The sequence below is a fragment of the Typopeltis vanoorti genome, chromosome 7, assembly GCF_054136105.1.
Source record: "Typopeltis vanoorti isolate ZY-2024b chromosome 7, IOZ_Tvanoo_1.0, whole genome shotgun sequence".
NCBI lineage: Eukaryota > Metazoa > Arthropoda > Arachnida > Uropygi > Thelyphonidae > Typopeltis > Typopeltis vanoorti.
The window spans coordinates 71,469,506-71,497,285 of record NC_143555.1 but is presented as its reverse complement, the minus strand read 5'-3'; the positions used below and the strand labels follow the sequence as shown (position 1 = coordinate 71,497,285).

General features: G+C 36.6%; 1 protein-coding gene across 1 annotated transcript in view; it reads left to right on the top strand.

Annotated features, from left to right (window-relative positions):
* LOC150104772 (protein inturned-like) overlaps nucleotides 1-27,780 on the top strand; it is a 369,111-nt gene that overhangs the window by 193,980 nt on the left and 147,351 nt on the right. Inside the window, exon 14 of the mRNA XM_090395627.1 lies at nucleotides 23,348-23,449. Within this exon, the coding sequence (XP_090251753.1) occupies nucleotides 23,348-23,449 (102 nt within the window). The remainder of the gene's footprint in view (nucleotides 1-23,347; nucleotides 23,450-27,780) is intronic.

Here is a 27,780-nt window from a genome sequence, read left to right as displayed (position 1 = left end):
CCTTGAATAATGCAGACATATTGGTAAGCTTTGATATCTCCTCTTTGTTTACCAATATTCCCTTAACTGACACCTTATCTCTCTTAGAAAACGTTTTTCCCTCTGACATCTTAGATCTCTTTACCTTTGCCATTAACTCTGGGTATTTCTCTTGGAAGAACAAAATCTACAAGCAGATAGAGGGAACCGCCATGGGTTCCCCCCCTCTCACCCCCCCTACCAATTTCTATATGGAAGATTTTGAAAAATGAGCCAAAGACTCAGCCCCACTCAAACCTTCTATCTGGCTAAGATATGTAGATGATGTGTTCTCTATTTGGCCTCATGGCCCAGACACATTAGACTCCTTTCTCAGTCATCTTAATAGCCTACATCCAAGAATCCAGTTTACTATGGAAAAGGAAAAGAACAGCTGTTTACCCTTCCTAGACACCTTAGTCACACGCCTGCCTAATGATACACTTGCCTTCACTGTATACAGAAAACCCACACACACACAGGCAGATACATTCACAAACTCTCCCACCACCCCTCACAACAATATGGCATCATCAAAACTCTTACTAAGAGAGCCCACAATCTTTGTTCCAGTGGAACTGCCCTTACTACTGAGCTTAACCACATACACAACACTTTCGTCTCCAATGGCTACAGCGAACACAGTATCAAAAAAAATAATCAGTTCCTCCCCCCATTCCCCGTCCTTCTCGTCAACAAGATTTTAAAAATGCCATCACCATACCCTACATCCGTGGCACATCTGAAAAAATACCCAAGATACTAAAAAAGTACAACCTACACACAGCATACAAGCCCTACCGCAAACTTGCTATCCTTATCCGTTCTACGAAAGATCAACTCCCTCCTCTCTTGCTGCCTGGAGTTTACAAAGTATCCTGTTCCTGTAAGCTGGCGTACTTTGGACAGACAGGCAGATCAGCATCCATCCACCTGGAGGAACACAAGTCTTACATATGTAAAAATAACTATGGCCATTCAGGTCTGGCTGACCATGTTTTGGACACCACCCACAGAGTATCATGGAAGAAAACCACCATGCTCCACCACAGCAAATTCAAGAAAGAGAGACTTTTCTTAGAAGCAGCAGCAACTCTCAGAAACCAACCAAATCTTAATGAATACTATTGCATTAAGCTTCCAAAGATTTGGGAAACACTCATCACCAGAGGTCCCACCTTATATTCCAGGTCACCTACTACCGCCCTTAGAGGGCGCTCCACCTAGATAGGACTTTAGTGTTACCCACGTGGTGGGGCTTAGTATTGTAAGATTTGTGTGTGCATGTTACATTAATTGTTTTTGTAATCCCCGTAGATGTCCTAGAGACTAGGACGAAATATAGGAAGTATTAAATCCTATTTTATTCTTTTTGAGTGTAGTAAAAAATCCATTAAGCCTCCGACATGATATTGTCACAGCACTTAAGCCTCTACACGAAAAATTCACATCATTACTAACTTCCTATCTACAATTTTCCTCCAAATTAGTCTGTTACTTGTCAAGACTCCAACATTATCAGATCTTATATTTCTATTGTATAAGGCACTTTGTACCTGTATCAATCCACCAATATCTTGGTCTTCCTCTGGGTCGTTTTCCTGCCAACTTGGCAGAGAACACTTGTTTTGCTAATCTTTCCTTGCCCATTTTGTTTAAGTGACCATACCACCTGAGATTAGCTCTGCTCATGCATTCCTGGATGTTGACAATATCATGTTCTTTTCTAATATCCTCGTTTTTAATATGATATTACGATTCATGCCATCTCTTCGTGCCCCTAATCTTCCTCAGGACTCTCATATCTGAAGTCTCTAGTCTTTGGTCAAGTGTTTTACTTCTGACCCAGCTCTCAGATCCATAAGTTAAAATTGGTTTGAACACCGAACTTTTGTGTTTTTTTTAGTATTCCAACTAATTTTTCTCTTATTCCCTGACAGCCTCTATTTGGCCTGAATCCAGCTTGATCTTCACCAATCTTTTCTTCCACAATTCTTCTCAACCGTTTCTCATGTATACTTGCATAAATGTTATCAAGAATGATCTGTAATTCTCACATTCAGTTTTATTTCCCTTTTTATATATGGGAACTATGAGCTATACCCCAATCATCGGGAATTGGTCCCTCTGTCCAGGCCTTCTGAGCTATGCAGTGCAGCCACTGTAAGACTTTTATACCTCCATATTTCAGCATTTCAAAATGAATATCTACTACTGGTGCCTTTCTACATTTCAAGCCTCTGATGGCTTTTTCTATTTCAAGTATAGATATGTATTCCTTAATGTATGCCTGTTGAGTGTTTTTTACCACTGTGTTATCACTCTTTATTTAATTTAGCAATTTTTTGAAGTAATTACTCCATACATCAAGTATATCTTTTTCTCTTGTTTTCATGTCACTTTTATCATATCTAATTCCTTTTACAACACTCTTTTCTCCATTTCTGAGCTTCTTCAATAACCTCCAGAATATCTTGCCACCTTCTTGATATTTATTGTCTATGTTCTTATGAAAGTCTTCCCACGACTTTTGTTTAGCCAGTTTTATACAGTGTTTAGCTTTCGTACATTTGTCTCTGTATTCTCTAAGAGCACAAACTGACTTATTTGCCAGGAACTTTTGATATGCTTTCTTCTTCTTTTCCTTCACTGCCTCTTTAACATATTTCTGTGTCCACCATGGAGTTCTGATTTTTCTTTCCTTGCAGACAACCTCATCACATGTCTCTCTGGCTGAATCAGTCAGGGTTTTCTTCAAGGCTTGCCAATGAGACAGGAATGAAACCAAGGTTTCATTTCTTTTCTCAAACTCTTTCATTTTTTATTCAGTAATCTTTGTGTATTTTAGTCTACAGTTGACATCTGAGAGCTGCTCAACTTTTATTCACTTTAAAACTTTCTTACATGTTATTCTTTTCAATACAAAATTCAATTTTATCCTGCTCAAGACTAAATAGTGATCACTTCCAATTTCAAATCCTCTGTATACTCTGGTGTCCTGCACCAGGGAGAAACATCACTATCAACAATAATATAGTCAATGAGACTTTTCTTTTTCCTTGCCTCTTCTCTCCATGTGAATTTGTGCACATTTTTATGTTGGAACATGGTGTTAATAATAACCAGGCTATGTCCTAAGCTGAAATCCAACAGGTATTTGCATTGTTATTAGCTTTGCTCTTTTCTTCAAATTTTCCCAAAATATTTTTGTATGTTGACGATCATTTCCTTTTCTGCTATTTAGATCCCGAACAAGGAACAACTTTTCCTTTTTGATTGTGTCAGTGGCTTTCTTTAAAGCCTCAAAAAATTCCTTCACTTCTACCTTAGTAGAACTTTCTGATGGACCATAGGCACAAATAAGTCTCATTGTCCAGTTCTCTATTCTGATATTAGGCCACGTCACTGTACTTGAGACTGCCTGCCATTCAAGAAGATTACCCTCATATTTAGTATTGAATACTATTGCTACTCCTTCTTTTCCTTGATTGGTGCTAATATATCCAGTGTTATAAAACAGATGACACGTTATACTGCACTTCACTGGCTACTCATGCTTCAGTTGCTGCTACTACAATGGCATCTGTCAGTTCTTTATTTTTTTTATGATAATTTGTGTTTCTCTTGGAATCTTTTTGCTTATTCACCCTGAAGAAGTCATTCATCCCTCATGCTGAAACATCTCTTTACATGGAACTTTTTCATATACTTTTCTTTTTTATGAGAACAGGAAAGCTGATATAGGGATCCTTATATTTCCGTAGATTTTCAACTGTTTGTCATAAAGCAAAGATTGCTTTTGGATCCTTATTTCTCTTAAATCAAATATGTTCTCTAATTATCCCCTCAATTTTTTTTATTTTTTTTATTAGTCTTTAAGTATGCTTGCTTTAATTTTTATGGTAAATAAGGAAATTTTTCTATAATTTTCAAGTTCTCTTTTATTTCCCTTTTTATAAATTGGTGCATTAAAGTTGTACTTCAGTCATCTGAGATGACTGAATATCTGACAAGCTTTCTGAATTATGCTCTGTATAGCAACCATAGAACTTTTATACAACAATATTCAACATTTGAAGTCAGTTGTAATCAATCCCCACTCCTTGCCTTTCCACTTTACTCTTTCTAAGAAAGCATTGAATGTGTGCTTGATTTAATTCTTTCTACATATTTTATTTACCACTTCTCTATCTGTTGTTAACTCATTTAATAATTTTTCAAAGTAATTACTCTAGATATACAGAATATCCTAATTTTTTTTATATATATATATATTTATTTAATTCCACCTTCACGATTTCTAAATCCATTTGCTGTACTAATCTTTCCTTGATTTTTAAGCTTTTCTGTAATCCCAGAATATTTTAATTACATTCATGATGTTGAATGTTTTTTCCACTTGGTTGTAAATTAATTTAATGATGCCAAGAAATTATATTTTTTAATTCTTTATCTAAGTGTAAGCAAACGAAGTTTAAATATCTTCAAGACTAGGTTACTTGTATATAGAGACTAATGACGTCACATAAAAACATTCAGCAACTAGCTCTAATCCAATAGGAGCCTCTTTAACTAGTCAGTTTCAATGATGTCCTTTCGTTGGAAAGACCTGGGTTCGAATCTCATCTATGACATGAAGAACCTTTGTCAGGTCTTTTCAACTGAAGGTGAGTTAGCCGGTCTTATATGGAGGTAGAGGGTTTTTCTCCTGGAAACTTGGGTTTTTCGTCCCTCAGAACAGGCAAACCGCTCATTACATGCAGTTAACATATATAATACACTGGTCTCATAACCCTTGAATTACTTCAGCTGTAAATCTAAATAAACCAAATCTAATCCAGAGTATTCTAATAACACGGTATTATGCATTTTTCTACTTGTATATGGGAAACATATGACTTTTGCATTACTTCAAACTTGGTATCTCTTCTGAGTCTGGCTCCCACTGATGAAACCTCAAGAAAGGTTGAAACCAGTCTGAGTAGTGCCCTTCCCATAATGCATAGTATTATGCACATCCAAAACGATTGGCTTTGCATTATGAAATAAAGGCAATTAATGTGAAAGCATTAGCCTCTATATACAAAGGTTTAAACAAGAATATAATTTCTTGGCATCTTTAATTTACCATGATATTTATCATCTATGTTCTTTTCACAATTTTTAAAATTGAATTGTACACCCAAATATACAAATATTATTAGAATAAAAAATGAATGAATTTGAAAGGACTGAATGTTACGAGACTAATTTGCAAAATCTGAAAAAAACATTGATCAATTTGCCAGGTTTCTCTGTGGTGAAGTTATTTACATGAATAAAAAAATCACAACTTCGTTGTGAGAAGTTGTGATTTTTCTGTTCTAGCAAATAACTTCAACCTTCCTACAAGGAAGTCGGTATATAAATGAGAAATGCAAGAAAGTCAACTAAGTAAAAGTAGCAAAACATAACTTATTTGAACCCTTTAGCAATATAAAAGATAGATATCATGGAAGAGTCAAAATGTTAGCAACTCTCTTTAAAGACTAACTGCAGATATGAGCATTTTGAGGAAAATTATTAGTGAACAGATGACATCAAAGGCAGAATTATGTTAGATAAATGTATTAGAAATTAGCTTAACATCATTGACATTCAAGAATCTATGAGTAAAACTTATCTGAGGTATTATATTCATTTATGTAGAATAGAAGAAGAAAGGGTGGTAATATAGGTGTTTGATATGAGGATTGCTGAAAAAGACAAGAAAACTGAGATCTAGATGGATTAATGTAGTTAACATTATAGAAGACTGAAATATAAAAGAAGATATTGAAGACCTGACAACAGATTAAATTAGAAAAAAATTGTTGATAGGACCCTAGTAATTATGTAAAACTTAATTTATGTAGACTTAATTTTTGGTTGCTTAAGGATCGAAGCATGATTGGTATGAGGAGTGTTCTACTTGTCTATAAGGAATGTCAAGAACAGCCTCGGATTCTTATCCAGTGTTCAGTTCTGACCCTCCCATCACCTAGAGACTTAATGAAGAAGGTTGGGGATTGGCAATTTGGAACATAGCTGACTGCATTGCATTCTCTGTTTGAATTCCCCAAAAAAACATGAACAAATGTCATTCTGGCCATGACATAGCACAATTAGATGAATCCCTCCACCACAGTTTTTATCAGGAAACTAACATAAACATGAAAAGTCAGCTACTGGTACAACCTAGTAAAGGAACTACTTCAGCTCTCTGTAATTCCTTTTCTACAGCAAAGGAATAATTACAGAGAATACAAAGAGAACCAGAACAGGTGGAACGAAGAAGGAGTAGCTGTAGTATTCAACACTAAACAAGCTACTCTTAAAAACTAGACAGTTATAAGTAGAGCTTGGTTAGCAGATTTCAAAATGGAGATTTCTTTGTGACTTTAGTTGCACAAAAAAAAGTTCTGGCAGGGAAGAAGATATTTTTTCAGTATTAGAAAAGGCAGTTTATGTAAAGAAAAAAGGAAAAGCTGGTTCTTGGTAGGACATAAACAGCTAAATAAAAAATGAATACGTAAACTACAGAAATGCTTTCAGAAAATTTGAAGAAAAAGTAAAGCTAATAATAATGATAAGTACCTGTTACTTTTTGTTCTTTTCAGGACTTCGATTCATCATTACTGACACCATCATTGAAGAGATAAAGATGGGCATAAATTCAAGAGACACAAAAAATTAGAAATGTATTATTGAATGTGTTATTATGATATTAATTGATATTAATTTTGTGTTATTATTAGTGATATCTTTATTGGTTCAAGAATTGAACTGTATACAGAGAATTTGAAATAGGGATAGAAAATGTAGGGGTGCTTAAGGGTCAAAGCTATATAACTTAGAGGAGACCTCAACATAGTCTTCAAAGGAATGTGGAGAACCGACCAGGGCTTCTGACCTAATGTCCAATCCTCACCTTCTTGTGGTGAGGATTGGACATTAACTCTGTTCCAGGTAAATACCTAACCCTGTTAGGTATCTACCTGGATAATGAACAAACGAGGATGGGCTGGCAATTTGGGATTTAGCCAACCAAATTGTATTCTTACTGGCTTAAACCAAATTTTCAAATGATGGTACAACATGAGAGAATTTCATGCAGGCTGGGGTGTCACCCGGTTAAACAAGACCACTGTTGTTTTTGCCAAGGAACCAGGGCAAACAGCAAAAAGTCAGCTACTGGAGCAAATCCTAAAACTTACCCCAACTCAACATCACCAGAGTTCAAGATCGGTACTATCAATATAAGAAGCTTCAATGGCAAAGAAATGGAGCTAGCTGAAGAATTGGATAAGTAGCAGATTGATATAATAGGGGTGACTGAAACAAAGACAAAAACTGGTGAGATCTTTCTGAGAAATAAAGACAAAATGTTATATTCAGGCAATGACAATCAGGGAAAAGAAGGAGTAGCCATAGTATTCAACACTAAATACGAGGCTAATCATCTTGATTAGCAGGCAGTCTCAAGTAGAGTGATGTGAGCAAATATCAGAATGGGGAACAGGACAATGAGACTTATTTGTGCCTTTGGTCCCACAGAAGGTTCTACTAAGGTAGAAGTGGAAGAATTTTTTTGAGTTTTTAGAGAAAGCATCTGAAAAAGGAATAGTTGGTCCTTGTTGGGGATCTAAATAGCAGAGTAGGAAATGATTGTCAGACATACAAAAATATTTTTGGAAAATTTGGAGAAAAGAGCAAAGCTAATAATAATAATGGCAAATACCTGTTGGATTTCTGCTCAGTACATGCAGTGGTTATTACTAACACCATGTTCCAACATAAAAATGTTGGAACATGGTGTTATGTTATGTTATTGTGTTTAGTAATGTTGGAACTTGTTCCAACATAAAGATGTGCACAAATTCACATGGAGAGAAGAGGCAAGGAATAAGTAAAGTCTCATTGACTATGTTATTGTTGATAGTGATGTTTTCTCCCTGGTGGAGGACACTAGAATGTACAGAGGATTTGAAATTGGAAGTGATCACCATTTAGTATTGAACAGGATAAAATTGAATTTCATATTGAAAAGAAGAACATGTACAAAAGTTTTAAAGAGAATAAAAGTTGGGCAGCTCTCAGATGTCAACTGTAGACTAAAATACACAAATATTATTCAAGAAAAAATGAAAGAGTTTGAGAGCAGGAACCTTGGAGATTCAGTGGCAAGCCCTGAAGAACACTGATTGATTCATCCAGAGAGTCATGTGGTGAGGTTGTGTGCAAGGAAAGAAAAATCAGAACTCCATGGTGGACACAGGAAGTTATAGAGGCAGTGAAGGAAAAGAAGAAAGCATATCAAAAGTTCCTGGCAAATAAGTCAGTTTGTGTTTTTAGAGAATACAGAGACAAATCTAAGAAAGCAAAACAATGTGTAAAACTGGCCAAACAAAAGTCACGGGAGGACTTTGGCAAGAACATAGAAAATAAATTTCAAGATGGTGGCAAGATATTCTGGAGGTTGTTGAAGAAGCTCAGAAATGGAGGAAAGAATGCTGTAAAAGGAATTAGAGATGATAAAGGTGACATGAAAACAGGATCAAAAGATATCCTTGAAGTATGGAGTAATTACTTTGAAAAACTGCTAAATGAAACAAACAGTGATGACAGCACATTGGTAAAAAACACTCGACAGGCATGCAGTCAGGAAATACATATCCATACTTGAAGTGGGAAAGCCCATCAAAAGCTTGAAATGTGGAAAGGCAGCAGAGTAGATGATATTCGACCAGAAATGCTCAAGAAAGATTGTGGGCGAGAAGCTTGGTGAAGAACCTCTGGTGAAGAAGCTGGATTCAGGCCAAATAGAGACTGTCAGGATCAGATTTTCACTTTACGACAGATAGTTGATAGGAGGTATAATAGTCGTACAGCGGCTGCACTGCATTATTCAGAAGGCCTAGACACAGGGACGAATTTCTGATGATTGGAGTAGAGCTCTAAAAAAAAAGGGAAATAAAACTGAATGTGAGAATTACAGAGGCATTTCATTATTGAGTGTTCCTGGTAAGATATATGCAACTATACTTGAGAAACAGTTGCGAAGGATTGTGGAAGAGAAGCTTGGTGAAGAACAAGTTGAATTCAGGCCAAATAGAGACTGTCAGGATCAGATTTTTACTTTATGAGAGGTAGTTGAGAAATCATGGGAATACACCAGTATGCAGACACTGCATAGGAAATGTATAAGACCCTTGGGGTCAAATCCATGCCTAACAGAACCTTGCATATCCATTTCACCAACATCAATGGCCTCAACTCCAACCTTAATAGCATACACTACCACCTGCAGTCCACCAAACCCCCACCTACTCTTTTTAACAGAAACTCAAATCTCTCCATCTCCCAGCACTATTCATCTCAACCTTCCTAAGTATACACTATTTAACTCCTTTCGACCCAAGGGTGGCATCTGTGCATATATCTGCTCTGACATACCCTGCCAGAAAGCATCCAACTTAGAATCGCCCAACTTCGACCTTCTTTGTCTGAAGATAACCCTCCCCCACTCAGTTAGATTCATCTGCTGTCTCTATTGCTCTCCTAGTACCACCGATCACTCTGAAGTCTTCCATTTCCTCTCCTTAAAAGTTGATTTTCTGCAATTCCACTCTCCCAACAATGAAATCATCCTCCTTTTTGACTTTAACGTTCATAACATCAATTGGATTTCCTCTTCCAGTTATACAGATCCTGCAGGCAGAGATGCTGAAACATTTGCAGTCACTAATAACCACACATAAATTGCTCAAAAACCGACCAGAATACCAGATAACCCAAACCACTCCCCAAATACCCTAGATCTCTTCCTTACTAATGACCCCTTCAAATATGCAGTGAATGTAGTGAGCCCCCTGGGCAATTCTGACCACAACTTAGTGCTCATCTCCTCCCCCATGCAATAACGCCTACGCAGTCACCCTTACGCAAGAGTAGTTTGGCATTATAATAGTGCCAAATGGGATAGTCTCCGAGACTACTATGCTTCATTCATTCCCATGGTTAGACTATTGTTTCTGGCCTTCCAGTCCAAACATATGCACTGAACGCATCACCAAAGTGATTCTCACTGGCATGAAAACATATATCCCACACTATTCAGACCTGCCGTCCCCTAACAAAACCGTGGTTTTCCAAAAAATGTGCCAAGGCTGTACAAACAAAAATTCAGGCATACCACAACTGGCTCAAACCAAGAACCCCATCCTCATTCAATGCCTATACTGAAGCCCGAAACAAATGCAAGAAAATTATCAATACTTCCAAAACAGAATTTGAACAGGCCAAAAGCAGAAAGCTTGCAGCCTGTCCAAATGGCAGCCGTGACTTTTGGTCTCTTGCCAAGGCAATTGAACGTAACTTTTGCCCTACACTGTTCCCACCTCTATCATACCCAGATGGCTCAAACATTACCCATAGAAAAAACTAATCTCCTGGCATCACACTTTGCCTCCAATGCACACATAACAGACAATGGCAAAAGCCTTCCAGTCATTCCAACTACCCAACATACAATGTCCCCTGTATCCTTTTGCCAAAAAGACATCGCAAACCTGTTGTCTAAGTTAGACACAAAAAAGTCTCCTAGCCCTGACGCCATTCCCCCAATTATCCTGAAGGTCTGTGCATCGGAACTGACTCCTATCCTATGTTACCTGTACACACTCTCTTACTCCACTGGTATATATCCCAAAACCTGGAAACTGGCCTATATTCAACCCATTCCTAAAAAGGGTGACAAATCACTACCATCTAACTACCGCCCTATCTCACTCACTTCAGTCCTATCTAAAGTAATGGAGAAAATCATCAACTCTCAACTCCTAATCTACCTTGAAGGTACCCAGCTATTAAGCGACCACCAGTACGGATTCCGTCAAAACTGTTCAACAGGAGATCTACTCTCATACATCACCCATCACTGGACAAACGCAATGGAGAAATTCAGTGAATCCCAAGTAGTTGCACTTGATATCTCCAAAGTCTTTGACCGAGTCTGGCACAAAGGCTTACTAAGCAAACTCTCATCATTTGGACTGCCTCAGGACTTCTGCAGATGAATTACCAGCTTCCTGTCTGGACGTGCACTATGTGTGATGGTAGATGGCTTCCCTATACTCTCACCATCCAACAAATGCTGGGGTCCCACAAGGCTCAGTTCTCTCACCGACCCTCTTCCTTCTATATATCAATGTAGAAGGAAGAGGTTGACCTCAAACCCAATACACAGTTTTTGCAGATGACAGCACATTACATTCCCCCCTTTCATTCGACAAACCCTACTGTACACAACTCACCTCAACCCACAGAACATCAACTACCACTGCCCTTAATTCTGACCTCCAAGCCATCCACCAATGGGGCTCAGATAACCTCATCAACTTCAATGCTAGTAAAACCCAGTTCTGTCTTATTTCTCACAAAAAAGAACCATTTTCCCCAGCATTGTTTTTGATAACACTCAAACTCTCAGACAAGATGAAATTTCTCTTCTCGGAATTACCCTGACATCAAGCCTATCCTGGCATAAATACATCATAACCATTGCATCCTCAGCTTCCAAAAAAACTAGGCTTCCTCTTTCGCTCAAGACACTACTTCACCTCTTAACAGCTGTTAAGACTATACAAGTTACAAATCTGCCCAGCTCTCGAATACTGTTCTTACATCTGGAGTGGGGCTCCAAAAAGCTTCCTCAGAATGCTCGACTCAATCCAGAGGAGAGCAATTAGACTAATAAATGACCCATCCCTCACCAACTCACTCCCCCCACTTTCACATAGACGCCTTGTCTTTGCAATCTGTATAGTCTATAAATATTTTCATGGGAAATGTTCATCTGAAACAGCATCAATAATTCCCCCACCCTGTACTATGCCCATTGGAACACATACAGCTGCCGCCCAACATCCTTTCACAGTACACCTCAAAACCCACAGAACAAATTTCTTTTCCTTCTCATTCATCACTGCTGCTGCAGTATTGTGGAACAGTCTTTCATCAGACATATTTCCCAAGAAATACAAAATACAGGCATTCAAATCTAATGTAAACAAGTTTCTCCTTTCGCAACCCACCACCCATATACGGTACTAACGTACTACAGGTTGACCAGCCAACCTTCTGTATGTGGGTCCAACATAAAAAAAAAAAAAATATATATATATATATATATATATATATATAACAAACATCTGTATTTAAGTTTTATAGATCTGGAAAAGGCATATGATAAGGTGCCAAGAGAGAAGCTATTCCAAATGCTACAGTTATATGGTGTTAATGGGACATTATATCAAGCAATACTTAGTCTTTATTTGAGTTGTAAGTCAGCAGTTAGAATTAAAGGAAGTACAGGAAGATGGTTTAATGTTAAATCTGGTGTGAGACAAGGATGTACATTATCTCCTCTGTTATTCGTTATCTATTTGGATCACATTATAAGGAAAGTGGTATTAAACATGATATCAGAATTGGAGATGTTAATGTCAGCTCTTTGCTCTATGCAGATGATATTATACTTCTAAATAAATCCGCTACAAGTTTGCAAGATTCCCTGATTAAATTGAATAACTGTTGTAATAGATATGGTATGAAGGTCAGCAATAAGAAGACAAAGACAATGAAAATAGGCAAAATCTTTGAAAATGTCAACTGCGTTGTGAATGGAAAACCTGTGGAACAAGTAATACATTTCAGCTACTTAGGCACGATTTTTAGTGAAGATGGTAAGTTAAATATGGTAATAGACAACAGAATGAACAAAGCTGGTATGGTAGGAAGTCAACTGAATAAATTTATATGGAATAAGAGAGAAATTAGTCGGAACACTAAATTAGCTGTATACAAGACAGTGTTTTCAAACCAGTTTTAACTTATGTATCTGAGAGCTGGGTTAGAAGTAAAACACTTGACCAACGACTAGAGACCACAGATATGAGAGTCCTGAGAAAGATTAGGGGCATGAACAGATGGTATCAATGGCAATATCATATCAAAATATGAGGATATTAGGAAAGAACTTGATATTGTCAGCATCCAGTAATGTATTAGCAGAGCTAATCTCAGGTGGTATGGTCATCTAAACAAAATGGGAGAAGAAAGATTAGCAAAACAAGTGATCTCTGCCAGGTTGGCAGGAAAATGACCCAAAGGAAGACCAAGATATAGGTGGATTGATACAGTAAAAAGTGCCTTAGAAGACAGAAATATAAGACATGACTTTGGCCAAACAGGCAGGACAGTGAATATCAGAATTTCGGAACACAAGGACTACATCCATTTTCACAAGTACAGCCATTCTGGTCTTGCAGACCATGCTCTGGATAAACGCCACAGAATACGGTGGAAGAAAGCTTCAGTAATACACCGTAGCAAATACAAATTTGAAAGACTATTTATGGAATCAGCCTCTGCCCTAAGAAGCACTCCAAACCTCAGCAGATTTGGTTGTATGAGACTGCCCCAAATTTGAGAGGCTTACATCAGCAGACCTTCAGCCCAACGGCCAAGAATACCTACTTTGCCCGCTAGGGGGAGCGGGGGGTGGCATCAGCACTTTAGGAGAACAATAGCTTCATCACTTCATTCTCAGTTACTGTGTTGTAGTGCCTACGTGCACGTGCCTTGTTTATAAGTTCCTTTTGAAGATGGCAACGTGACGTTGCCGAAATATCGGAAATATTTATTAAAGTGTAATTTAATTTATATTCGTATTTATGTTTAGTAATGCATAACCAACGTATAAGCCTGTCTATGAGAAGTAAGACCTGATAATATTGGAGTCTTGACATTTAACAGACTGATTTGGAGAATTCCTATTGTAGATAGGAAGTTAGTAATGGTGTAAATTTTTCATGTAGTACTATCATATCCTGTACACCCCTTGAGGGTATATATCAGGAATTTGATGATGATGATGATGAAAGAAATTTCAGAAATATTATTTTTATGTAAAATCTTTCATGCTACTCCTCTAAATTATTAAAAAGTAATTATCATTATTATTAGCTTTGCTTTTTCTCCAAATTTTCTGAGAGCATTTCTGTATGTTAGGTATTAATTTTTTACTTAGCTGTTTATGTCCTATCAAGAACCATCTTTTTCTTTAAGAGAGTACCGCTTGTATAATATCATTAGTTTTTTATTCAATTTATTTAAGTCATTATTGATATTTTAGAGATAGATAAATAAAAAATATAAGAAAGGAATAATTTTGGACATACATTTGTAGGATGTTCAAAGTTGCCTTCTTTGTGAGCAGCATCAGGCATATAACAATAAACATTTATATAACATTGTGGAAGTATGACTGAAAGGAGGGGTGGGGGGGGGGGGATTATACAAGGATTATTCCTAAAGAAAAGGCAAAATAGCCATATAAACCAATAAAGAAAATTTAGTTTCTGAGCTCACTAATAATTATGAATATCGTATTGAAAAGAAACAGTTCTAAAAATAATCAAAGTAGCTTTCAGAAGTAAACTGTACTAAAATGTATAATGCAATATACAAATATTATCAAAGAAAAAAAATCAGAGATTGAAAACAAGAATCCAGCCTTGGAGATCCATTACTAAAATCTGAAGGAAAACTGATTTACTCAGTGAGAAAAAAATGTAAGAACCTAAAATTTGTAAAAGAAAGTAACAGAAGATACTTGCTCTACAGCTCTCTGCCTCCACCACTCACTCAATCCACAAACTACAACTAACCACAACTATACCAATGCCATCTATCATCCACCATCACCATTATCACATTAACAGACAATCACAAACATCCATGCCCACGGCAGCATTCGAACCCTCAGCTTTTCGGCTGGAGAGCGGATACACTAACCACTTGGCCAACCAGGCCAGTCTTGATATATATATATCAAGGGGTGTATGGGTTATTATAATAGTCCAAATGAAAATTTTACATTTTTACTTCCTGTTGATGGTTTCTCTCCAATTTATTCTGTTATCTATCAGGACTCCAGTTCTATATTTTAGTCTTTTGAGACTCTTCTAACTAATCATTTCACCTGGCTCTTGGTCTCCCCCCCCCCCTTCATCCTTGCATGAAACACCTGCTTTGTTAATCTTTCCCATTCTGTTTAAGAGCCACACTACATGAGGCTAGTTCTGCTCATGCATTCTTGAATGCTAACAATGTTAGGTTGTTTCCTAATATCGCCATTATTAATATAATTCTGCGATCAATGCCATCTATTTACTCCCTTAATTTTTCAGAAATATCTCTGGTTTCTAGTCTTTGATCAAATGTTTTACTTCTAACACAGTTCTCAGATCCACAAGTTAAAATTGCTTTGAATACTGTATCATATACAGCTAGTTTTTCAGGACCTTTTTGCTGATCTAAATAAGCTGCTATAACATATTTGCTATGAAAATTGGCATTAAACAGATAAAAGCTTTGGAAATAGATAAAAAATATGGAAAACATCAACTGCATTCTCACTAGAGAACGCATAGAACAAGTATAACGCTTTGGCCTATTTATAGGTACAATTTTCGTGAATATTGTAAATTAAATATGGAAATGATAATAGAATAATCAAAGTGGGTATCATGGATAATTAGAATAAATCTATGTGGAATAAAAGTAAAATTATCCATTGGCTAACAGCATACAAGATAGTTTTCAAGATAATTTTAGCTTATGCTTGCAAAAATTGGGTAGGGAATAAAGACATCAAAAAGTTTTCCAAGAAAGAACTAATTGATCATAGATGACATCTGTGGAAGAATTGGTTTCTCTCCCTCTCTTGCAAAGCAAGTATACCTTTCCTGGGATCCATAGAGTATAGATTCCATGCTCGTTCTGATACTACTGCCCTTCTTTTGGTATTTGACTTGTTGATCTAGCCTCATTCATCCAATAATGGGCTTTGTTTATCTGGACATCATTTGAGCCATCTTGTACTTTTCCTTTGTACTCTCATGTTCTGTCAGATTTCAGTTCTATTTTATTTGTATGGTTAGTGTATTGATATATCGTTGCTATACTTAAATGTTTTAATTTCTTTGTTTGTATGCATTCTATTTTTTTTTTTTCCCTCATGAAGTATTTCTTTTTTCCCATACATTCTTGTTCAGTAAGAATTCATTATATTAAAATTCATTATGATTTTTTAAAAAACAGTTTAACATATGTAAAGAAAATTCGAATTTATTTACAACTTCTATATATTTTTCCCATGGTAGCATGAGTGTTATTCAGGAAGATAGCCAAAGGATTGGTTATAACATTCAAATATGAATGTGTTTCTGTCGCAGCTGAGTGAGCAGGAGACAACACTGTTAAAGTTCCAAGCCAGGTATTATTTTCCAATTCAAAGAATTCTCGAATCCTTGCTATTTGTTCAGAAGCCCTTTTAAAGTAGGTATGGAAATCCTCTTGAAATCTGATTGTAATTTGGTTGAAGGATGATAATTATCGATAGTTTTCTGGATTGCGGTTTCTTTATATCTGTTAGACAACCAAATGATTCATATTTTATTGGATTCTTCTAAAAGAAGGGAATCCGAAGACCAAATTGTACATACTCTGTAGTCAAGATTTTTGATAATACCTGTCTTGTGTGAAAGATGATTTGGATCATCTGTTCCTTGAAATGTGCAAAACACTACATTATCACCTTAATCAAACAGACTGCATGCCTATCTCCAAGTTTTGGGAAGTAATCACTATAAATTGTTCATAATTTTTTTTAACTTGTCGATTTTTATTTTTTTTATTTTTATTTTATTTATTTATTTATTATTATTATTATTATTATTATTATTTTTAATTATACAATTATACCTGGCCTGATTCTTGGAACTTTGTTGTCTCCTGCTTACTCAACTGTGATTGAGGCATGTGAAAATATGACCCATGCTGTTCTTGTGTTAATATTTTGAATGTTGTAATCAGTTTTTTTTGTTTTCTCTCTCTCCCTGAATGATGCTCATCGTTACAGTGAGTGAAATATATAGGAATTGTAAATAAGTTATAATTTCCTTTACATGTATTAAATCATTTTTTTTAAAGTATCATTATGTCTACTGCACATTTCTATATAATGTCTATTAATATTAATATATAAAGTTATTGGTATCAGCAAGACCTAACTAAATGATGTAGTTACAGAGAGAAAATGTAATGGATATTGTATTTTCAGAGAAGATAGAGGGAACAGGGCAGGATGAGAGATATCACTGATGATAGCTATATCTGAGGGTTGAGATTATCTGGTTTATAGAGGCCAATAGGACAAAATATATTTTTCATTTTACACAAAATTATGGACTCTACAACCGTGGTATAAATAATTATACAGTTTAATTTCCAGACCTTCATATGAAGGTCATCATCTGGAGCAGGGTTTCCTAAATTGTGTTCTGCAGAAGATGAATAAGTGTTCCGCGAGAAGTTCTCCTGGAATTTGTCATTTTAGTTTTCTAAGCATTTTTCATGAATAAGTATTTTATAGTGGAAATATTCTGAGGAGAACAATATTCGTGAATATGTTGAAAAGCTCAGACCCAGAATGCCTAATAACATCTGTGTAGCAAATGTTAGTGACTAAGCCATGTATTTTTAAACGTGGAAGTATTCATGAATTATCGTTAATTTTCACACATAGAAACATTTCAACATTGGGAAAGGGAATACTGCTATTTACGACTGGAGCAGGGTTTCCGAAATTGTGTTCTGCAAAAATTGCCTGCAAGTGGATTATAACAATGGGTAGCATATCCTCATTCTCAAAACTGAAGGAAATGACATCTGTGTAGCAAATGTCAATGACCAAGCGGCATATTTTTAAACATGGAAATATTCACGAATTATTGTTAATTTTCACACATCGAAATCTTTCAACAGTTGGGAAAGAGAATACCGCTATTTATGACCGATCATAAAAATTGCCTGCAAGCCAATTACAACAATAGGTGGCGTATCCTCTGTTCTCAGAACTGAAAGAAATAACATTGTGTTGCAAATGTTAGTGACCAATCAGCAAGGAAGTATGAAGAAAATTTTTCCACTAAAATTGAAGATCAAGGTAGTCTGTATCTGGTTCTCAAATCCAGTAATACCGAATACTTTCTTCGCAAGTTCTTATTGTAGTGCGAAAGTTTCGAAACCGCAGTGCTGTGATTTTTTAAAAGTAATAGGCCTGCTGATTTAAATTTTAATATGAATAAGGGAGAAGGGACTTTGTTTAATTTTGGTATTAAGAAATCTCTTATTGAAGGTGTTTGTGATGCAACAGATAGTGAGTCATTCATCACCAGCCTACGAAGTGATCTCCAGGATGTACAAAAGGAGGGGAAAACTACCAGCACACAGGAGAAAAAGTCTGCATTCACTCGCAAGTACTTATAATAATATTGTAAATTTTTGGTGATCAGAATGGGATATGTCAGTGAAAATCAGCACAAATTAATTTAATGATGTTTATGTTTAATTGATGCTTAATTAATTATTAATTAATACATTACAAAATAACCAAGGTGTGCCATGAGAATTTCAGGATTTGTGAAGTGTTCCATCGTAGGAAAAGTTTGGGAAACGCTTATCTGGAGTATACATATATATACGTACAGAGACAAGCTAAATGACATTTCGCATATTATGCTGAAGAGCCAATGATTTGATCAACAGTTATTCTATTGGCCTGACCTCTAGTGAAAATAAAATAAAATTACAATAAATGAAATAAAATAAAATAAATTAACTACATCAAAACTATATTTATTTTATTTTCACTAGAGGTCAGGCCAGTAGAATAACCATTGATCAAATCATTGTCTCTTCAGCATACATACATACATACATACATCTTCAAGGCCCACTCTTCCTAATTGGGTTGTGGGAGCAAAAGCTGCCAGAGGAACTTCCAATGGTCACGATCCTCTGCTACCAAGTTCAGGTGTTCTGGTGGGATTCCCAAACATGTCCACCCAAGATTTTGGATATAATCTATCCAGCTAGTCCTTGGCCTTTGATGTGGCCTCCCACCCACTGGCTTGGCAAAGAGGGCCTGCTGAGGGAGCCTCTCTTGTGGCATTCTGACCAGGTGCCCATACCAGCGTAACTGTGATCTCTCAACACGGAGAAGCAGCAGTTGAGTATTGAGGGTTTCCCGAATTGCAGAGCTTCTGACTCTCTCAAGTTTTGTCAGCCCCGCAACCCCTCGAAGGAACCTCATTTCAGCCGCTTGAATTCGTGTCCGCATTCTTTCGGTCATTACCCAACTCTCATGACCATAGGTGAGGATGGGGACATAGACTGTATTGAAGACAGCCAGCTTTGCCTTCTGGCTTAACTCCTGCTTCAATACTACCAAACGACCAAGCTCCTGTAATATTGAGCTTGCTAAGCCAATTCGAGTATCTAGCTCTACGTCCCATTTTCCATCATTCGTGAACATGGACCCAAGGTATTTAAACTTCTCCACCTGTCTCATTGGGACTCCACTTACATTTAGAGTGCACTGGGATGGTTGTCTTGAGACCACAAATGTTTCAGTTTTGGCCACACTGATCTTCATTCCGGCGTCTGCACAAACAGCTACAAACCTATCCAGGGTCCGCTGGAGGTAATCTGTGGAAGAGCTAAGCAGAACTAGGTCATCTGCAAAAAGCAGACGTCCAGTGCTACATTTTCCAATTCTGACACACTCACTGCCTCGGCTGTGTGCCTATCAATCCAGTCCATAAATATTATGAAAAGGCGGGGTGACAGAACACACCCTTGTCGGAGGCCAGTGGCGACTGCGAAAGGTTTAGACTTTGTGCTGTTTACCCTGACACAAAACTCTGGGCATTCATACAGGGACTTGATGGCAGCTAATAGTTGACCATCCACTCCATATTCCTGTACTACTTGCCAAAGCTTATCCCGAGGAACCTGGTCATATGCCTTCTCCAAGTCCACAAAACATGTTAGACATTCTTGGAATATTACCAAGATTTCTCAAAGACTTGCCTTAAAGCGAAGATTTGGTCAGTTGTGCTTCTACCAGGACGAAAGCCACATTGTTCTTCCTGGAACTTTGACTCAACTATGCTCCTGCACCATCTTTCCAAGCACTTAGCATACTTTCCCAGGCAGGCTGAGCAGAGAGAGAGATGCCACGATAGTTACTGCAATCCTTCTGATCTCCCTTCTTAAAGACTGGTATTATTATGCCTGTCTGCCATTACTTTGGTGCTCGCCCAGATATCCAAGCAGCCTGACACACTTGAGTCAGCCAGAGAACACCGTCTCGATTTAAGGCTTTTAGCATTTCGGGCTGAATTTCATCATCGCCAGCAGCCTTGCCCGATTTTATTGCTAAATGGACCTCTTCTGCTGTGGGACTAGTCATTGCCCCGATCTGCACCTCTTGGATGTCTCTTCAGCATACTATATGAAATGTAATTTAGTTTGTCTCTGTATGTATATATATATATATATGTGTGTGTGTGTGTATACTCCAGATGATGACTTTAATATGAAGGTCAAAATGTCAGGAAATTAAAATAATTATTTATAACACAGTTGTAGAGTCCATAATTTGTGTAAAATGAATGCTGATCACCGTGTAACACTAAAGGAAAGGACAAAATATATTGTTGGCTGCTGCGATAGACTTCCTCTGAACCCCAGGTTCAGAGAAAGATGCAGATGCATGCATTAACAGATTAGCACAATCGGTGCAGGACTGAGCATTATCATAGAGGACTTTAACTGTGAGGATAAAGATTGAAAAGAGGAAAGGGAACATGACAAGATAGAAGTGAAGTTTATATGGTTCCTAAGATAATTACCTGAAATAGCACATGTAACACTAAAGGAAAGGACAAAATATATTGTTGGCTGCTGCGATAGATCTGGGGTTCAGAGGAAGATGCAGATGCATTGACAGATTAGAACAATGGATGCAGACTGAGCATTATCATAGAGGACTTTAACTGTGAGGATATAGATTGGAAAGAGGAAAGGGCACATGGCAAGATAGAAATCAAGTTTATTCAGTTCCTAAGATTACCTGAAATAGCACATGATGGAAGAGACCAGGGGCTTGAGAGTGGTTGAATCTGGTAATAGCATCAAGAGATCTATCTATAACTGCAGTAACAACTCTACCTCCAATCAGGGAAGTGACCATTCATTCTTGTCCTGGGAGGTTTCTCAACATATGTAATAATTCTCAATTAAGAAAAGGTTTATGTGGAATTGTAAAACTGGAAATTGTGACAAACTTAGGTGGCAACTTGGTGCAGTGTCATGGCATAAAAAGCTATGGGGAATGAACGTCAAGTGCATGGAAAGTGGGCAGAGATTGTGTCAGTGAGTCAGTATCAGACTACATAACCAGGGTCAGGAGTTTTAACCGAGTAGGGATTAAATGGATGAGATGGTGATAGAAAGCAGGAACTGCAAAAAAGAGAGAGAGAGAGAGAGAGAGAGAGAGAGAAAGAAAGAAAGTATTCTGGAAGGAATATAAATGAAAAAGTCATCAGCATGCTCATGATTAATACAAAGTGTAGGCAAGATGATCTCAAATCATCAGCATGCTCATGAGCAATACAAAGTGTAGGCAAGATGATTCTCTCAATCAGATTATGAGAGAAAATTAGGTAAGCAGGCCAAAGTAAATCCAAAAGAGTTTTTTTCTATATAGCAAGTAAGAGAAAGAATGATTATGAAAGAATAACTTTACTTGATGCTAGAAAAGTGACAAAAGCAGAAGCAGTTGTTGAATTACTAAGCAATGACCTTGCAAGAGTGTATTATCCAGATGGAGAATTTGAGAATTATAGTTACTGATGTGACAGAGGCTTATGTGAGAATTGAGGTAGATGAACTGCAAGAGAACTGAGAGTGCCTCTGATAAAGTTGTTTAATCTAAGTCTTAGCTGTGTGCAAGGTTCCAATGGAGTGGAAAGAGGGTAAGATAGTTCCATTACATAAATGTTGCTCCAAGACATAACAGCAAATTACTGGCCAGTTAGTACCTCGAGAGTGGTAGAATGCTCCCTGTGAGGATAGATTGAAGGTATGTGGTTTGTAGAGTTTAATTGATGGGCAGAATAAAGTGGACATGATAGAAACTTATAAGTCACTATCATCTCAATCTTTAAGATTGAGGCAAAAGAAATTTTCAATACATGACAAGTAAGGAGAGAGAAAGTTGTGTAAGAATGTGGATTAGTAAAGATATTTTGCTTGGAGAGTGGTGAATGAGTAAAATGAATTTCTAGAGGTAGTTCTGAGTACCCTGCCAGTGAATGAGCCTAAGGAGAAGTATGATAGGTATTGTGCAAATAATAGTTAATATTGGTCTCCCGTGAAGAGTCTTTTGACTCCTTGGAGATACCCTGTATAATAATAATAATATTCCTTAAATAAAGAGCCAATAGGCTTCACATCGGTGATGTAACATTATTTAAATTAAGGGGATATTAAATCCCACATTATTTCAAACCCGAATAAGAAACTCAGAGATAAGAATCAAAGCGTTTCATGCTGAATATAGCAAACTATAAAAGTTTCGGCTAGCCATAGCATAAGCTAAAGCACATAGTTCAACACTAGGGCAACTCATTGCAAAGGTGGGCAAAGTTCTGATCACTATTCTTAGTATTACCCATAATGTAAAACACATCTCCTAGGAGATGTTTGATGTTATACATTATGGTGGAAGGTTGATTAGGTCTCATCAGTGAGTAGATAGACCAGGTAATACACTTTGGTAAAACTCTGATTCTTATCTTTGAGTTTCTTATTCGGCTTTGAAATAATGTGGGATTTAATATCCCCTTAATTTAAATAATGTTACATTGCCAATGTGAAGCCTATTGGCTCTTTATTTAAGTAATTTATGGGTGCACCTTTTTGACAACTCGTATAGTAAAGTATGAAGTTCTCTTCGCTATAACCTCAGTATTATGTGGTCTACCTACTTACTGATGAGACCTCAATAAAGGTTGAAACCGGTCTGGGAAGTGACCTTCCAACATAATGTATAACATCAAACATCTCCTAGGAAATGTGTTTTACATTATGGGTAATACTAAGAATAGTGATCAGAACTTTACCCATCTTTGCAACGAATTGCCCTAGTGTTGAACTACGTGCTTTAGCTTATGCTGCAATCTGCCGAAACTTTTATAGTTTACTATATTCGGCATGAAACTCTTTGATTTTGATTTTTGAGTTTCTTATTCGGCTTTGAAATAATGTGGGATTTAATATCCCCTTAATTTAAATAATAATATTCATATTTTAAGTTTTTGACTTTCAATTTCAGATCTGAAGAACATCATTCACCAGATCCTTTTTATGTTGATCAAACTAGGAATACATTACTACAGTTAGAGTCACTTGGAATAACTGTATATGTTGACAAATGGTAAGTATCTGTCAGAAATTTGTATTTGACAGTGCAGCATTTTATTCATCCCTGTCATTTTATAGGATCTTCTTCTGGTTTACTTTAGATACTATTTTTTTTATGTTGATTTTATCTCAAAGATGGATTTTTTAAATTAATTTTTTTATTTCTTTAAATATTTCTGTTAAATATTCTCTTTATGCTTACTTTGGGAAGGCTGCTGTACGTTGATGTCACTCTGTAGCTACATTGCAATAAGTTTTGAATGATATATATAATCTGCATATCATTATAAAATAGTGGCTTTCAAAGAATAAGCTATTAGTAGTACCCAAAGGTAGACTCTCAGTGGGAAAATTTGTGCCATTCATCATTAGTTTCATTATAATTAATTTACATTAATCAGTCTATAGCACCAATAACATAATCATCAAATTCTTGTCTTGTACTATAATGAGATGTATAGGAGACTATGGTAGTACTACATCATTGTGTTTGCATTATTTCTAGCTTCCTATAAACAATTTTTGTCCAGAGTAATCTGTTGTTTGTCAAGTTACATTTAAGTCTTCTGAAGTGCTATTTCAGAAGACTTAAATGCATCAGTCCACCTAGATTTTGGTTTACCTCTCAGTCTCTTTCTCCTGGTATGAAACATTCATTTTGCTAGCTTTTCCTTTCCCGTTCTGTTTAAGTGACCATAAACTTCATTATTCATTGGTTCATTGTTCATTCAGTTGGTTTCATTCATTGATTTGAGCACTGCCTTATAAGACAAACCAATTATATCAGTGTTTTGGCAGATTTCACACAAGTTTATTCATCTGGCTGTCTATCATACCAGCTTTGTTTATTATATTATCTAGTTTGAAATTTAATTTGCCATCTTCACCAAAAATTGTACCTAAATAGCTGGAAAATTTTGCTGTTTTTTTTTAGCATTTTCTAATGCAGTGGATGTTTTCTCTTGGCTGTCTATTTTCATAGTTTTATAGTTTTGCTGCTAATTATTCATTAGCAGTTTTTAGTTTAGATAAAGAATCCTGCAGATAAAATTTGTTCAGAGTTTATTTAAGAATATAATGTACTGAAGTGCCATTGAATTAGGAATAGCTATCTAGTAAGGTGTTGGACCCCATTTAACCCTGATAATCGCCACCACATGACGAGGCAAGGACTCCACAAGCTTGTGAAAATGTTTCATGGGTATAGCAATCTATGCATCCTCCAGAACTCTCCACAATTCGTTCAAGTTTGATGGTGATGGGACATGAGCCCAAACACTCTGCTCAATGGTAAGATTTGTGATGGGATTTAAATCAGGGCTTCTAGGTGGCCACTTTATTATTTCAAAAGTCAACAGAATGCTCTTGGAACCAATTGTCTTGCTGGTAGCCATCTGCAGAGATGGACATGATGAACGTAAATGGGTGTAAATGGTTGACCATGAGTTTCACTTAAATGCATCAGTCCATACGATCCTACCAGTCCATTTGATCAATACTTGATCATACGATCAAGTATTGATCAAATGCTGAAGCCCATGATCATTCAAGGCTGACATGCATTAAGAGTCGTTGGTACACATACCAAAGGTCCCAAAGACATCCGACTGAAGACGCCCCACGCATCACTGAGTCACAACCAGCTTGTACATTCCGACCTGACTCGCAGGATCCATGGCTTCATGTGGTTGGTTTCGTATCCTCAGTCTCCCATTAATGCTATGAAGTTTAAATCATGATTCGTCACTCCAGTCTACATGTTGTTAATTTTCAATTGTCCAGTTTTGATGTCCTTTAGCCTAGGCTAGGTGTTCAGCCTTGTGTTGTGCTGCTAGAAGTGGGACTCTTGTAGGTCAGCAGCTCCTGAAGCTGAGACAGTGAAGGGAATGTTGCAGTCCTTGCATTGACTTTCCGGCTGGAACCCTCTTTCAGATGGGAGGTGATTTGAGATAGCGTCTGAATCCTACCAGTCCATACGATCAAGTATTGATCAAATGCCGAAGCCCATGATCATTCAAGGCTGATTTCAAGGCCCTTAGAAGTTTATCTGGGTTCTTATTTTTTTTTTTACTGGAATTTTCATATTCCTGGAACACTCTTGAAACTGTAATACAATAAAATTCAAGTTCGTTGACAATTTCAGAGATCGAGTGACCCATCCGTTGGGCACCTACCATCTGCCCTCTGTCAAATGCATCTAACTCCTGCACCTTTCCTATTATGCTTCTCACGATGAATGCTTGGGGAAGCCAATGCTGACAGCTAAGTAAAACCACAGTTTTGGCTATGCATGTGCACAAATGTGGGAGTTGTGGTACAGAATTTGCATAGCATCTCCTATCGCTAATTCAATGGCACTTCAGTGATAACCTGCATAAAGTAAAGAGCTGAGGTTGAATATTTTTGGATTTCATTATCAGGTTTTTATTACCACTTTCCTTTATGATGTGATCTATAAAGATCATTTATATTTACATTGATTTTACATAAAACCATCTTACCCAGCACTTCCTTCATTTCTTACAGTTAATTTTCAGTACTCACACATTATAATTGAAATTTTGAAGATCTTTTCTCTTATCTGGCTTTTCCAGATGTAGTTTTTTAAATGCAGATCATTATTATATTTTTATTTCTTGACTGTTTGTCTTAAACAAAAATCTGATCCTAATAACTTCTGTTTGCCTTAACCCATCTTATTCTTCCTGAAGTTTTAGATAAATTCCTCTTTAATATTTTCTGTCACTGTACTTTTACTATTTGTTTCATTTTACAGTTTCACAATAATAACTCCAGATATCCAGAATATCTTTCTTCAGCTTTTATCTCATCTTGAGTCTTCTTAGAGTTTTCTTTTCTTTATTTCATAGTTGTTTTCTGTAGCCTCGAGAACATTTTGTCATTTGTATCCCAGTGTCTTCACATGCCTTATTTTTTTAGCTTCTTTTACACAAACTTATCTTTCTTACATTTTTTCTTCCCTATTCTGTAGAGTACTTGTCGACTTACTTCCCAGGAAATTTCCATATGATGTCTTTTTTTTTTTCAGATAATTTCATCACATACCTCTCTGACTAAAACCATCAGTGATTTCTTCAAATTTCACCATTGCGTGCCATGTTTTGATACTTGTTTTTACATCATCATCAAATTCCTGCCATGTACCGTAAAGGGGTGTACAGGATATGACAGTACTACATGAAAAAATTACATCATTACTAACTTCCTATCTACAATTTTCCTCCAAATCAGTCTGTTACTTGTCAAGACTCCAACATTATCAGATCTTATATTTCTATCATCTAAGGCACTTTGTACCATATCAATCCACCTATATCTTGGTCTTCCTCTGGGTCGTTTTCCTGCCAACTTGGCAGAGAACACTTGTTTTGCTAAACTTTCCTCTCCCATTCTATTTAAGTGACCATACCACCTGAGATTAGCTCTGCTAATGCATTTATGGATGCTGACAATGTCTAGTTCTTTCCTAATATCCTCATTTTTAATGTGATATTGCCATTGATGCCATCTGTTCACGCCTCTAATCTTTCTCAGGACTTTCATATCTGCGGTCTCTATTCTTTGGTCAAGTGTTTTACTTCTGACCCAGCTCTCAAATCCATAAGTTAAAACTGGTTTGAACACTGTCTTGTATACAGCTAATTTAGTGTTCCGACTAATTTCTCTCTTATTCCATATGAATTTATTCAGTTGACTTCCCACCATACCAGCTTTGCTGATTCTGTTGTCCATTTCTATATTTAATTTACTATCTTCAGTAAAAATCGTGCCTAAGTAGCTGAAATGTTTTACTTGTTCCACAGGTTCTCCATTCACAACACAGTTGACATTTTCAATGATTCTGCCTATTTTCATTGTCTTTGTCTTTTTATTGCTGACCTTTATACCATATCTATTACAACAGCTATTCAATTTATTCAGAGAATCTTGCAGACTTGTAGTGGATTTATTTAGAAGTATAACATCATCCGCATAAAGCAAAGAGCTGACATTAACATCTCCAATTTTGATATCAGGTTTAATACCACTTTCCTTCATAATGTGATCCATATAGATAATGAATAACAAAGGGGATAATGTACATCCTTGTCTCACACCAGATTTAACATTAAACCATCTTCCTGTACTTCCTTCAATTCTAACTGCTGACTTACAACTCAAATAAAGACTAAGTATTGCTTGATATAATGCTCCATTGACACCATATAACTGCAGCATATTGAATAGCTTCTCTCTTGGCACCTTATCATATGCCTTTTCCAAATCGACAAAGCTTAAATACAGATCTTTGTTATATTCCCATGCCTTCTCGACTATTTGTTG